Consider the following 12,552-nt stretch of genomic DNA (forward strand, 5'->3'; position numbering starts at 1 on the left):
ACGCATATCACCATCAAGACTTCTGATCTTACAGAGGTTTTGTACCTTGAGAGATAACCTTCAGATTTAGAATTAGTCACATATTTTTATAACCCTGAATCAAGAGTACTTTGCACATCGTAAGCCTGCAAAAAAAAAAAAAGTCTGCTGAATTTAATAAGTGAATTCACTAACGAACACCTCTCAAGAGGCCAAGACGCTTGATGACAAAAGACTAATTCTAATGAATGCCTGGAAATCTGAATAGAGAAAAAGAACACCTATATGAAATCTAAGTATTACATATATAAGATATAAAACAAGTTTGAAAGTTACTGAAACCAGGTGATGGATAAAAGCACGTTGATTATACTTATCTCTCTACTTTTGTGTGTGTTTGGAAATGTCCATAATCAAAAAGTATAAAAAAAAAAAAAAAGATACAAGCAAATGTAGAAAAGAAACTCTTAGAATTCCATATATTTCAATGACAATAAAAGGAGCTAAAACATAAACTTAACGTGCCTAATACCTGTACCGAAAGTGAATGTGACCAGGACCAAAAGCAAAACAGAAAACGAAGATCTTGTTTACTGAAGCCAGGTAAAGCCAGCCTTCTTCAAAGCATAAATTCAAAAGTTAGTTAACTGGGATGAGGAAGACAGGGTACATTGGAACTATGCCTGATAGTTTGAGCAGACAAAAGCAGTGACTGTAGGGAGTATGCCGGGGTGCCCGCACCTTCTCTTTGATTAATTCTATGCCAGTAAAACGGTGAGAGGGGCAGTAAGTAGATAGGGATAAAACTCTCTGCCCAGCACTCTCCCACTACTTCCAATGTGCCTGACAGGATCTGTATTATCACACATTTGCAATGTCATGAGCTCAATGGCTCATCCCTGAGATTTGCAGAATGCCAATTAGTATCATTTAAGACCATTCTAGTCTTAAAAAAAAACAAAAGTGTGATCTCTTTCAAGTGCTTTCCTCTGATTGTTAACCTACATTTTAAGGCAGAAATCACACATCTGAGTTCAATTCTCCAACAAAATCTCGAAGATACATATTTTCTACTTAACAGCAATAACAAATACAAGTACCTGGGAGAGGAGCAGAGCATATTATTAAAAATTTGTCAAGCTTAATCAGAGAGACAGAATTTTCCCTCTACAAAATATGGAAAGAATCTCACTGAAAGGCACAAAAGATTAAAACTAGCTAAAAGCAGCAAGATGAATAAAATTTCACATTTTACATAGAGCAAGTATTTAGAAATACTTTCATGAATATTAATAACACCAATAACTAGCACTTGAACACTTTAATGGTCACAGACTTAACTCCACGAATAAAGTTAAACTCATCATAAGGTATATATATTTTTTAATGTATATTTCTATATCTCAGTGGGTGTTACTTTTTATAGAGTTCAATAGCAAAAGAGCTTGTGTGCATTGTAACATGGTACTAATGTCGGTTGTAATTTTGGAATTATATGAAAAAAACATACAAGAAACTTCTCAGATGCATCATGAGTAACTATTTTGCATTCAATAGTAGATTAAAGATAAGCCAGAATTTAATGCTAAGACAATATGAACAGAAAATCATGAAAAACACACGTAAAAGAACAAAAGCACATTTGAGAAAAACAAGGATAAACCTCTACCAATCATGCTTGTTGTTAGGTGCCGTCGAGTCAGTTCCGACTCACAGCAACCCTATGCACGACAGAATGAAACACTGCCCGGTACTGAGCCATCCTTACAACTATTGTTATGCTTGAGCTCATTGTTGCAGCCACTGTGTCAATCCACCTTGTTGAAGGTCTTCCTCTTTTCCGCTGACCCTGTACTCTGCCAAGCATGATGTCCTTCTCCAGGGACTGATGCCTCCTGACAACATATCCAAAGTATATAAGACACAGTCTCGCCATCCTTGCCTCTAAGGAGCATTCTGGCCGTACTTCTAAGACAGACTTGTTCGTTCTTTTGGCAGTCCATGGTATATTCAATATTCTTTGCCAACACCACAATTCAAAGGTGTCAACTCTTCTTCTGTCTTCCTTATGCATTGTCCAGCTTTCACATGCATATGATGTGACTGAAAATATCATAGCCTGGGTCAGGCGCACCTTAGTCTTCAGGGTGACATCTTTGCTCTTCAACACTTTGAAGAGGTCCTCTGCAGCAGATTTACCCAATGTAACACGTCTTTTGATTTCTTGACTGCTGCTTCCATGGCTGTCGATTATGGATCCAAGTAAAATGAAACCACCATACCTATTCAATCTGTATGCTGAGCAAATAATATGAGAAGCTGGACTATATGGAGAAGAATGGGGCATCAGGATTAGAGGAAGATTCATTAACAACCTGGGTTAAGCAGATGTCACAACCTTGCTTGCTGAAAGTGAAGAGGACTTGAAGCACTTACTAATGAAGATCAAAGACCACAGCCTTCAGTATGGATTGCACCTCAACATAAAGAAAACAAAAATCCTCACAAATCGACCAATGACCAGTCATGCTAGTCACAGTTAAATTCTTAGACAACAAGTAGATTTAAAAACATAACCTAAAAATATTCATGGGATAAACATGTCATTAAGCGTGTGCTTAAAAATTACAAAAGAAGTGGCAAAATTATCCTCAAATGTAAAATTCTACTTATTATTAAAATGTGATCCATATTAAAACAAACGCAAACACACAGTATGAGAGCAAGGACAGCAATACACACAGTAAAGGTGCGTATTTGATTCTTCATCCCTTCCCCAGGGTAAATGCCAAGGATCAGTCATGGCACTCCTTCTCCCTGGGCCCTGACGAACCCTCAGAATCATTTTCGAAAAGAGCACTTTAGGTGGTCATTACCAACAAATCACAGATGAAATACCAGATGAAACCTGTTTTTTTATTATTGAACTAGTATTTCAGTGACCTAAACATTTTAGACAATTATGTTTAAATCAGAAACTGACATATTCTCATATGACTTATGGATTCAAATAAATTGTTCCCCTCAAAAACAAGCTCTAGGCTGAAACAACCATCACAAAACCAAATGAATGCAAAGTCAAACTTAAATCCAATAGTAAGAAATGAAGGGATATACTGCTTTGTCTTGAGAAGGTCAGCAATGTACTCAGGCCGATCATAAGGATACTGTTAAAATGGAAACATTATATCCTTTTCAATACAGGTAACACAGTCTCCACTCACTGAAGTATGGGAGTGATGTAAGACATGAAGAATCCTGCATTTTCCAGGGAGGTTCTAGAGTTTCGTATAGCTAACAATGGAATTAGAAGTAAACGGTTGATTTACAGCACCAGCAAAGACATAAAACTTAACACTTACTTTTGCAAAAGCTTCAAAAATGTCAAAGGAAGGTGGCAGCTGAGAAGCATCCTGTACTTCTTCTCTCATGAAATCTTGAAATGTCATTGCAAGTTGCCTGAGGCCCTCTTTCTTATCTTCAGTCAGTTTGTTAATATCTTTTTGAAAAAGAAAAAATAAATACTGCAATCACAAAGTGAACTTCTAATGGATAATTTTCAGGTGTCCAATGGCAGCTGTTAAGCCAGATGTTTCCTACCCTAAATTCTGTTCTGACAGAAAACAAATACATGCCCTTTTATTTTTTGACAACTACAAATCACAATAGTATTTTATCACCTAAATTCTGCCACACCTCATCTACAATATAAAAGTAAAAATGTAGCAGACAAAATAAATGCACATACAGGTGAAAGAGCATTAAAATTAAAATTGGTAAAAGCACGTTACCAAATTTTCTACATCATCTTGTACATAGAAAACACACCATGAATTCTTCAGTCAGTCAATTTAAGCAGACTTTTCCATTAAACAGTGTACGAGTAGGTTGTGGTTAATTGATGAGTAGCAAAAAGACAAAGTAAGAACTAAAAAGTTCAGAAAGTTTCAATAAGGTGAAATCAGGCATACAGGTAGCACACCAAGTAAAAAACATGGATCAACCAAGGAAATCTCGACTGCTTTGACCCAAACAGAAGGAGAAGGTTCCAAAGCCAACATTACCCTCTTAAAAGTTCACTTGAAACTGTTTCATAAATGGGTGTTAAGGCTAAAAGTGCACAATTCAAGTAATAATGTTCAAGACCATTTCACTAAAGGCAGAGTGTAGGACATTCCTACCGAGCAGGGCTAATGTTAACAGTAAAACTCTACTATCAAAGATGTTAATTACCTAGCAGTAATATAACAACAAAATATGACTAATTAACTCTCTATTAAAACTTGAAAAGATACATCAAGGTGAATTATAGTATAACTGTTGCTGATGTCAGGTCTACATATTTTCTTTAAATTACCTGTTCAACAGAACTATTAAACCAATGATTTCTTAAATAATAATTTATTAGCACTGGCACTTATGATTCCATAACCATAAATCTGCACCAGATCACCTTACTTGCCTCCATGCAGAAATATCAAACTATATCATGAATTTACTCTATGAGCTTTGGCTGGTTTAAGGTTGAAGTCATTCGCGACTTCAACGAAGAAGATCTGTGCCAACATGAAAGCAGAATAAACCTACATTTGCTTAAGTGCAGTGGTTAAGCACTAAGCTGCTCTCCTTGGGGGAAAGATGTAGCAATTTGCTCCCGTAAAGATCGTTGTTGTTGTTTGTTGTCAGGTGCCGTCGAGTCGGTTCCGACTCATAGCGACCCTGTGCACAACAGAATGAAACACTGCCCAGTCCTGTGCCATCCTTACAATTATTATTCTTCAGCTCATTGTTGCAGCCACTGTGTCAATCCACCTCGTTCAGGGTCTTCCTCTTTTCTGCTGACCCTGTATTCTGCCAAGCGTGATGGCCTTCTCCAGGGTCTGATCCCTCCTGACAACATGTCCAAAGTATGTAAGACACAGTCTCACCATCCTTGCCTCTAAGGAGCATTCTGGCCACACTTCTTCCAAGACAGATTTGTTCGTTCTTTTGGCAGTCCATGGTATATTCAATATTCTTTGCCAACACCACAATTCAAAGGTGTCAACTCTTCTTCAGTCTTCCTTATTCATTGTCCACCTTTCACACGCGTATGATGTGATTGAAAATACCATGGCTTGGATCAGGCACACCTTAGTCTTCAGGGTGACATCTTTGCTCTTCAACACTTTGAAGAGGTCCTTTGCAGCAGATTTACCCAATGTAACGCGTCTTTTGATTTCTCGACTGCTGCTTCCATGGCTGTTGATTGTGGATACAAGTAAAATGAAATCCTTGACAACTTCAATCTTTTCTCCATTCGTTTATCATGATGTTGCTCATGGGTCCAATTGTGAGGATTTTTGTTTTCTTTATGTTGAGGTGCAATCCATACTGAAGGCTGTGGTCTTTGATCTTCACTAGCAAGTGCTTCAAGTCCTCTTCACTTTCAGCAAGCAAGGTTGTGTCATCTGCATAGCGCAGGTTGTTCATGAGTCTTCCTCCAATCCTGATGCCCCGTTCTTCTTCATATAGTCCAGCTTCTCATACTATTTGTTCAGCATACAGATTGAACAGGTATGGTGAAAGAATACAATCCTGACGCACACCTTTCTTGACTTTAAACCAATCAGTATCCCCTTGTTCCGTCTGAACAACTGTCTCTTGATCTATGTAAAGGTTCCTCATGAGCACAATTAAGTATTCTGGAATTCCCATTCTTTGCAGTGTTATCCATAGTTTGTTATGATCCACACAGTCAAATGCCTTTGCATAGTCAATAAAACACAGGTAAACATCCTTCCTTCTCGTATTCTCTGCTTTCAGCCAGGATCCATCTGACATCAGCAATGATACCCCTGGTTCCATGTCCTCTTCTGAAACCGGCCTGAATTTCTGGCAGTTCCCTGTCAATATACTGCTGCAGCCATTTTTGAATGATCTTCAGCAAAATTTTGCTTGCATGTGATATTAAGGATATTGTTCCGTAATTTCCACATTAGGTTGGATCACCTTTCTTGGGAATAGGCATAAATATGGATCTCTTCCAGTCAGTTGGCCAGGAAGCTGTCTTCCATATTTCTTGGCATAGACAAGTGAGCAACTCCAGCACTGCATCTGTTTGTTGAAACATCTCAATTGATATTCCATCAATTCCTGAAGCCTTGTTTTTCGCCAATGCCTTCGGAGCAGCTTGGACTTCTTCCTTCAGTACCATTGGTTCCTGATAATATGCCACCTCTTGAAATAGTTGAATATCAACTAATTCTTTTTGGTATAATGACTCTGTGTATTCCTTCCATCTTCTTTTGATGCTTCCTGCGTCGTTTAATATTTTTCCCCATGGAATCCTTTACTATCGCAACTCGAGGCTTGAATTTTTTCTTCAGTTCTTTCAGCTTGAGAAACGCCGAGTGTGTTCTTCCCTTTTGGTTTTCCATCTCCAGCTCTTTGCACATTGCATTATAATACTTTGTCTTCTCGAGAGGCCCTGTGAAATCTTCTGTTCAGTTCTTTTACTTCATCAATTCTTCCTTTTGCTTTAGCTGCTCGACATTTGAGAGCAAGTTTCAGAGTTCCCTCTGACATCCATCTTGGTCTTTTATTTCTTTCTTGTGTTTTCAATGACCTCTTGCTTCCTTCATGGATGATGTCCTTGATGTCGTTCCACAACTCGTCTGGTCACTAGTGTTCAGTGTGTCAAATCTATTCTTGAGATGGTCTGTAAATCCAGGTGGGATATACTCAAGGTCATGTTTTGGCTCTCATGGACTTGCTCTGATTTTCTTCAGTTTCAGCCTGAACTTGCATATGAGCAATTGATGGTCTGTTCCACAGTTCGCCCCTGGCCTTGTTCTGACTGATGATATTGAGCTTTTCCATCGTCTCTTTCCACAGATGTAGTCAATTTGATTTCTGTGTGTTCCATCTGGTGAGGTCCATGTGTATAAAAAAAAAAAAAATAGTCGCCGTTTATGTTGGTGAAAGAAGGTATTTGCAATGAAGAAGTCATTGGTCTTGCAAAATTCTATGATTCGACCTCCAGCATTGTTTCTGTCACCAAGGCCATATTTTCCAACTACTGATCCTTCTTCTTTGTTTCTAACTTTTGCATTCCAATCGCCAGTAATTATCAATGCATCTTCATTGCATGTTCGATCAATTTCAGACTGCAGCAACTGATAAAAATCTTCTATTTCTTCATCTTTGGCCCTAGTGGTTGGTGCGTAAATTTGAATAATAGTCGTATTAACTGGTCTTCCTTGCAGGCATATGGATATTATCCTATCACTGACAGCGTTGTACTTCAGGATAGATCTTGAAATGTTCTTTTTGACGATGAATGCAACACCATTTCTCTTCGAGCTGTCATTCCCAGCATAGTAGACTATGTGATTGTCCAACTCAAAATGGCCAATGCCAGTCCATTTCAGCTCACTAATGCCTAGGATATTGATGTTTATGTGTTCCATTTCATTTTTGACGATTTCCAATTTTCCTAGATTCATCCTTCGTACATTCCAGGTTCTGATTATTAATGGATGTTTGCAGCTGTTTCTTCTCATTTTGAGTCATGCTTTATCAGCAAATGAAGGTCCCGAAAGCTTTACTCCATCCACATCATTAAGGTCAACTCTACTTTGAGGAGGCAGCTCTTCCCCAGTCATCTTTCCAGTGCCTTCCAACCTGGGGGCCTCATTTTCCAGCACTATATCAGACAATATTCTGCTGCTATTCATTAGGTTTTCACTGGCTAATGCTTTTGAGAAGTAGACCGCTGGGTCCTTCTTCCTAGTCTGTCTTAGTCTGGAAGCTCAGCTGAAACCTGTCCTCCATGGGTAACCCTGCTGGTATCTGAATACCAGTGGCATAGCTTTCAGCATCACAGCAACACACAAGCCCCCACAGTATGACAAACTGACAGACATGTAAAGATTGCAGCCTTGGAAACCCTTTGGGGCAGTTCTATCCTGAGTTGGAACTGACTTGACAGCAGTAAGCTTTTTTGTTTATTTTTGGGTTTGATCCTTTATTGAGGGAGGTAGCAGATACAGATGTCTCAGGCTTTCTGACAGCAATGAGAGTTGTCCTTCTCCTAAAATCCCATGACAGTCAACCAGCTGCTTGGGATGACTGGAAGGCTTTCCAAGTCTGAGTGTTAAGTGAAGCAAAAAAAAAAAAAAAAAAGCAAAACCACTGCCCTAGAGTCAATTGTGACTCATAGCTACCCTACAGGACAGGGGAGAACTGCCCCACAGGATTTCCAAGGCTGAAATCTTTACAGGAGCAGACTGCCATATCTTTCTCCTATGGAGTAGCAGGTGGGTTGGAACCGCCAACCATTTGGTTAGCAGTAGAGCTTAACCACTGGACCACCAGGGCTACTTATCTAAAGGAACAGTGGACCTAAAAGTTGCCTGGAACTTCCTGTTCACTACTTCATTCTTCCCTGACATCAACAAGAACCCAAGAAAGAAAACTAAGAGAGGGAAGAAGGGAAAGAGAGAAATAGGAGGAAAAAAATTTTTTTCTGTATGCAAATGCTTATAGCAGCTTTATTCATAATTGCCCTAAACTGGAAACAACACAAAGGTCTGGTGAATGGATGAACAAATTGTGGTGAATCCATGCAATGGAATTCTGCTCTTCAACAAAAAGAAACCAGCTACTGATACACAACAACATGGATGAACCTCAAGGGCATTATGCTAAGTGAAAGAAGCCAGGTTGAAAAGGCTACATACTGTGTTGACTCCATTTATATGGGATTCTACGGAAGGCAAAATTATAAGAAAAATTGTTTTGTCAAATGGACTAAGGGTTATACTCCCCTGCCTCCTAATCTAACAATGTCATAACATTTCACAAACTTCTTATGACCAACCCTGCCCTAGAATTAATTAAATTAGTTAATGTGTTGGCAGTACACAAAAACAAAAAATGTTTTATTAGATTTGCCTCACATAATAAAGACCCAGAAAACCAAGCTATAGAATAAAGCAGTTCACCAGCTCATCAAATAATGGTAGGTGTTTATTTGCCGACAGATGATTACTTACTTGACTCCAGATCATAGAATGAGTAAAGTTTCTCAGATTCAGAGGGTGTTCCTTCCATCTGTGAAGCAAAGGGGGAAAATACCAAAAAATAATTCCAAGTGCTCCAACATATAAAAGAGTATCAGTTTGAGTATCTTTAGTTATTTAAATGAAACTCTGCTAAAAAAAAAAAACTATATATTCTTTCTTTTCATCACTTTCTTAAGGTGAGCTACAGCAGCTAACCAAAAGGCTGGCAGTTCGAATCCACCAGCTGCTCCTTGGAAACCCTATGGGACAGTTCTACTCTGCCCCATAGGGTCGCTATGAGTCGGAATCAACTCAGTAGCAACAGGTTTGGTTTTTGGTTTTGTACAACTTTAAAACAAAGTCCAAGTTGCCACTTAAGCATCAGTTTAATTTCCAAATGCAAAATTCTTCAAAAGCGTTTCATGCTTCTACATCCCTAAAGCCTTCTAACTTATAAAATGTTAGACTAGCCCCCCGCCCAAAAAAAAAAAAAAACAATAGGACAAAATGGAGCTGGAGCCTGTAATCATTTGGGAAAGATATATTCATACCAAAGTTTAGCCAAAAAAAACTGTTAAAAAAGAAAGGTTCACCAGAGTGGGATATCACAGAATCTACCAGCTATTTTGGCAGTATAGGAAAAGGGGTTGGAGAAATAATTTCAATGAATTACGGCTATGAAAAAAATATAAGCACTCTTCCATTTAAGATGAATACCTTTCTATCAAAATCTCACTTGAAGAAACAACCAAAAAAATGACATATTTGCCCTGTGAGTCAGTTCACAGTGGAAAATTTGTAAAGGCAATATAACAGACGTCACTAACATTTCACATCCAAAACACAGGACCTTATGTTTCCACTCCCAGAAGGAGATCAAAAGGGCCTTCAGAGAGGGGTGGGGTTGTAGACTTCATTACTGCCACTGATGCTGGGATTGGAAAACAACAAGTATTTTTGTCTTCAGACAGTCCCATCTTCTACCTTAACCTGGGTTTCATTTCAGCCTTAAATATGAATAATAAATGCAATTTCAAGTGCTCTGTTAAATTAGGACCCAAGCATATTTCATGTGTACTATACTCACAAGTTTGCAAACAACTCTGCCCAGAAGCCGGACAGAGTCTGGAGGATATCTGGGTCTGCAGTTTTTAAGGCATTTGCACTCCCGCTTGTGGTCAGGCCAAGCCTTTTTCTGTTAAGAGAAGAGTGGCAGGGCATATATTAAAATTCAACTTTCGTTTACACTGGTTATGAACATGGAGAGTCACCAACAGTATTTTAATTTTAGCAGGCTAAATATAACTACAAAGTAGAAAACGAAGGCAATATTCTACTACTGCTAATGATCCAGGGTTCAGTCTTCACCAAGTATGCAATTACCAGGCATAGATATTAAGAGCTTCAGCTTCACCTGTGTCCTTTAATTCACCCCGATTATTACCTGGCTGGTGGAGTTCAAAGAAAGAACCATTATTGCTTACTTAATAACATATAGATAGTCATTCAACTGATAAAATAGCACTCAATAATAGATAGTGATTTCAAACACAAAAAGAAAATCTCACTCCAAATTAGAAAATTAAACTCATGGTTCAGGAAAATCGAAATAGGGAAGATAGCTTACTGATTTTTTTTTTATAGCAAGTAGAGAAATATAAGGAGGACTAATACACATCCCAATACACAAAATCATTTTGTTTTTGGAGGCAACATAGAAAGGGACCACAAGTTAAATGACCAATGTCCAATCTGGCCAGGCCTATTTATCTAGTGGAGCCCTAGTGCTGCAGTGGTCAAGTGCTTGGCTGCTAACCAAAAGGCTGGTAGTTCTAACCAACCACCTGCTCCATGGAAGAAAGACGTGGCAGTCTGCTTCCATAAAGATTACAGCCTTGAAAACCCTATGGGGCAGGTCTACCCCTCCTACAGGGTTGCTATGAGTCAGAATTGACTCGATGGAAATGTTTTGTCTTGTTTTGTTTTTTGTTTTGGTTTATTCATCTTGCTTACTTACAAAGTAAGGATGGACATCATATTTGGTACAGTAAAGGGTCAGCAAAAAAGGGGTAGACCCTCAATGAGATAGATTCACACAGTAGCTACAACAATGTGCTAAAAAAAAAAAAATACCAACGATTGTGAGGATGGGGCAGGACTAGGCAACACTTTGTTCTGTTATACATAAGGTTGCTATGACTGGAGCCGACTGGACACCAGCTAACAACAAAATTCCAGTTTATGCCTGTTGTCCTGGCTTAATTATTATTAGCAACTCTTTTCACTCTCAAAAATGCCTGGTTTGGATGATAAATTATATGGTTCCCTAATCCATCATCCTAGCCATGTGCTAGTGTGGCTGAAGAGACCAGTGAAGCAGTCACCGACGTAGCAGCACTAGGCATGAGTGGACCAAAGGGAAGGACATTCCAGTCCTGTGTCTTGAATGAGAAGTGCCATGATCCCTTGATCTGGGATCATTTCCATATAAAAATAAAATCCGCAGCATCTAATATTTAGCCCTGGTAAGTAAGAGACAGCTCGGCCAAATGCCTAACATGCTCTATTCCAAGTGACAGTTGGAAGTTCTATCTCTGACATGCCTGATGTTCCCACTCATTCTTATTTTGGAAACTGTAAATCTGCTTCACAGCTTCTGAACCTGTAAAATCCTCCTAGGAAGATCCTTCTCGTTTCCACTTGCACACAAACATGCAGCACAAACAAAAATTTCAAAAGAGCTACAGCTACTTTGAAACTGTGACTCAGATTTGAGTTCGAGCCAGAATTTTGCTCAAAAAAACTACCATTTCATACTGTTGAGTGACAGCTTGGTCTGCCTACTGCTATTTCCTGGTAACTCAGATCCTGGTCATTGTTTACAAAGGGTACATTACTTCTTTCATCAAGTCTACATACGGTTGCCTTGCTTTATTATTTCACATTCACTGTATCAATTTTAATTGTTGTAAAAATATATATAACACAACATTTGCCAATTCAACATTATTCGGGTATACAATTTAGTGATAGCAATCACATTAATCATGTTGTGTGGCTACATCTGTAATTGTTGACAAATTTTCCGTTACCATAAACCAAAACTCACTGTTTCCTAAACAATGACTTTCCCTTCCCCTCTTGCCCCTAGTAACCACTAATTAACTTTGGTCTCAATACATTCACCTGTTCTTGTTATTTCATGTACGTGAGATTATAGAATATTTGTCCTTTTGTAATTAACTTTTTTCACTCAGCATAAGGTTTTCAAGGTTTATCTATATTATAGCATGTATCAGTACTACATTTCTCTCCGTGGCTGAGTAATATTCCATTTTATGTATGCACCACATTTTGTTTATCCATTCATCTGTTGATGGACATTTAGCTTGTTTCTACCTTTTGGCTATTGTGACTAGTGCTGCAATGAACATTGGTATACATGTGTCTGTTCACATTTCTGCTTTCAGGTCTCTCGGGTATACACGTAAGATTAGATCAAGTTCTTAATGTGAAGTTTGCAATA

The 12,552-nt window shown here is 38.5% G+C and overlaps 1 protein-coding gene across 8 annotated transcripts in view; it reads right to left on the reverse strand.

Moving 5' to 3' along the window:
- SMYD3 (SET and MYND domain containing 3) overlaps positions 1-12,552 on the reverse strand; it is a 783,945-nt gene that overhangs the window by 585,600 nt on the left and 185,793 nt on the right. For all 8 annotated transcript variants that reach the window (XM_064276780.1, XM_064276777.1, XM_064276778.1 and 5 more), the window contains 3 exons: positions 10,114-10,221; positions 9,018-9,075; positions 3,342-3,478 (listed from right to left, as the gene is read on the reverse strand). In XM_064276780.1, coding sequence (XP_064132850.1) covers positions 3,342-3,478; positions 9,018-9,075 — 195 coding nt within the window. In that variant the 5' untranslated portion in view covers positions 10,114-10,221. The remainder of the gene's footprint in view (positions 1-3,341; positions 3,479-9,017; positions 9,076-10,113; positions 10,222-12,552) is intronic.

Source organism: Loxodonta africana, chromosome 25 (genome assembly GCF_030014295.1).
Source record: "Loxodonta africana isolate mLoxAfr1 chromosome 25, mLoxAfr1.hap2, whole genome shotgun sequence".
Classification (NCBI taxonomy): domain Eukaryota; kingdom Metazoa; phylum Chordata; class Mammalia; order Proboscidea; family Elephantidae; genus Loxodonta; species Loxodonta africana.